Source organism: Cyprinodon variegatus, unplaced genomic scaffold (genome assembly GCF_000732505.1).
Source record: "Cyprinodon variegatus isolate N-32 unplaced genomic scaffold, C_variegatus-1.0 Scaffold481, whole genome shotgun sequence".
Taxonomy (NCBI): domain Eukaryota; kingdom Metazoa; phylum Chordata; class Actinopteri; order Cyprinodontiformes; family Cyprinodontidae; genus Cyprinodon; species Cyprinodon variegatus.
In genome coordinates, this window is record NW_015150934.1 from 565302 (window position 1) to 566463 (window position 1162).

The 1162-nt window shown below is 42.8% G+C and overlaps 1 protein-coding gene across 1 annotated transcript in view; it reads left to right on the forward strand.

Annotated features, from left to right (window-relative positions):
- Window positions 1-1162, forward strand: part of LOC107094418 (sodium channel subunit beta-1-like) — a 5529-nt gene that overhangs the window by 1785 nt on the left and 2582 nt on the right. Inside the window, exon 2 of the mRNA XM_015389997.1 lies at window positions 427-593. Within this exon, the coding sequence (XP_015245483.1) occupies window positions 427-593 (167 nt within the window). The remainder of the gene's footprint in view (window positions 1-426; window positions 594-1162) is intronic.

Here is a 1162-nt window from a genome sequence, read left to right on the forward strand (position 1 = left end):
TTTTCTAACTTTAGGACAATCTGGTCTGATAAAGAGAACATTTATATACATGTTTAAGCCAGAATGATTTGACATTTAAATTTGATTTCCCTTCGACTTTAATGAGACTTTATAGACCATCTGCTGCCTTCAGGACCTCCATCTTGCTTCAATAATGGAAAACCACCTTCCTAAAATCTGGCTGGTCTGTCCCTGAAAGAGTTCAGATATCAGCCGTGGGACAAGAAGGAGGCGTTAAAATGCAGGGAGGAATAGTCCATATAGAGCGATATGTCCTCAGAAAGAGCAAAAGACAGGAGTGAGTGTTTGCTGAAACTCTCTGACTACCGAGGAGTTTGATGCAGAGATTGTTTTATCTTTGTGTAAAGCAGGTCCCTCTGTTCACGGAGTTGTCCTGATCTTGTCCTCCATGTCCATCCTCTGCAGTGTCTCAGTGCCACGGCGGCTGTGCCGAGGTGGACTCTCAGACCGAAGCTGTGGCAGGAGAAGGATTCCTGCTCGGCTGCATTTCCTGTAAGAGGAGAGAGGAGGTCTCTGCCAGAGCGACTGTAGACTGGCACTTCAAGCCTCTGGAAGAGGATGAGTTCAGACATGTGAGTCAGAAAACAAACCTGGAAATCTGGGCCTGTTTGTCCCAAAGAACGCTCCCATTAACATGTTACCAAACTGCCATGTTTACAGTCTTAGTCTATTGCCTGACTCCATAGGACAGAATTATTCATCTGTGGCTTGATGTGAAACTCGACATTTTCTCATCGTACGAACGCCGTTTACCACCGAATCGCTTCCTCCATCAGCGACTTATTAGCAGAGGAGTCAAGTAACGAAGTACAAATACTTTATTACTTAAGTACGCTTTTTTATTTTTCTTCCTACTTCTGACTTCTACTCATTACATTTTCACACAGTATCTGTATTTTCTATTCCTTACATTTTTAAATCAATCGTTCCTCGTTACTCTTGTCTTCGGTTTAATGCAGAGGTCACGGATTAGCGGACCGCGGTCCGGATCCGGATCCACCTGCTGGCTAATCTGGACCCAACCTGATTTAAAACATTTACAGATTTACATGACATAGTCTCCAATAGTTTGCATCCAATCTTTGAAATAAACGCTGTTAGTTTATTGAAATGTAGAAGAATTATAGTTACTGATCTGTTG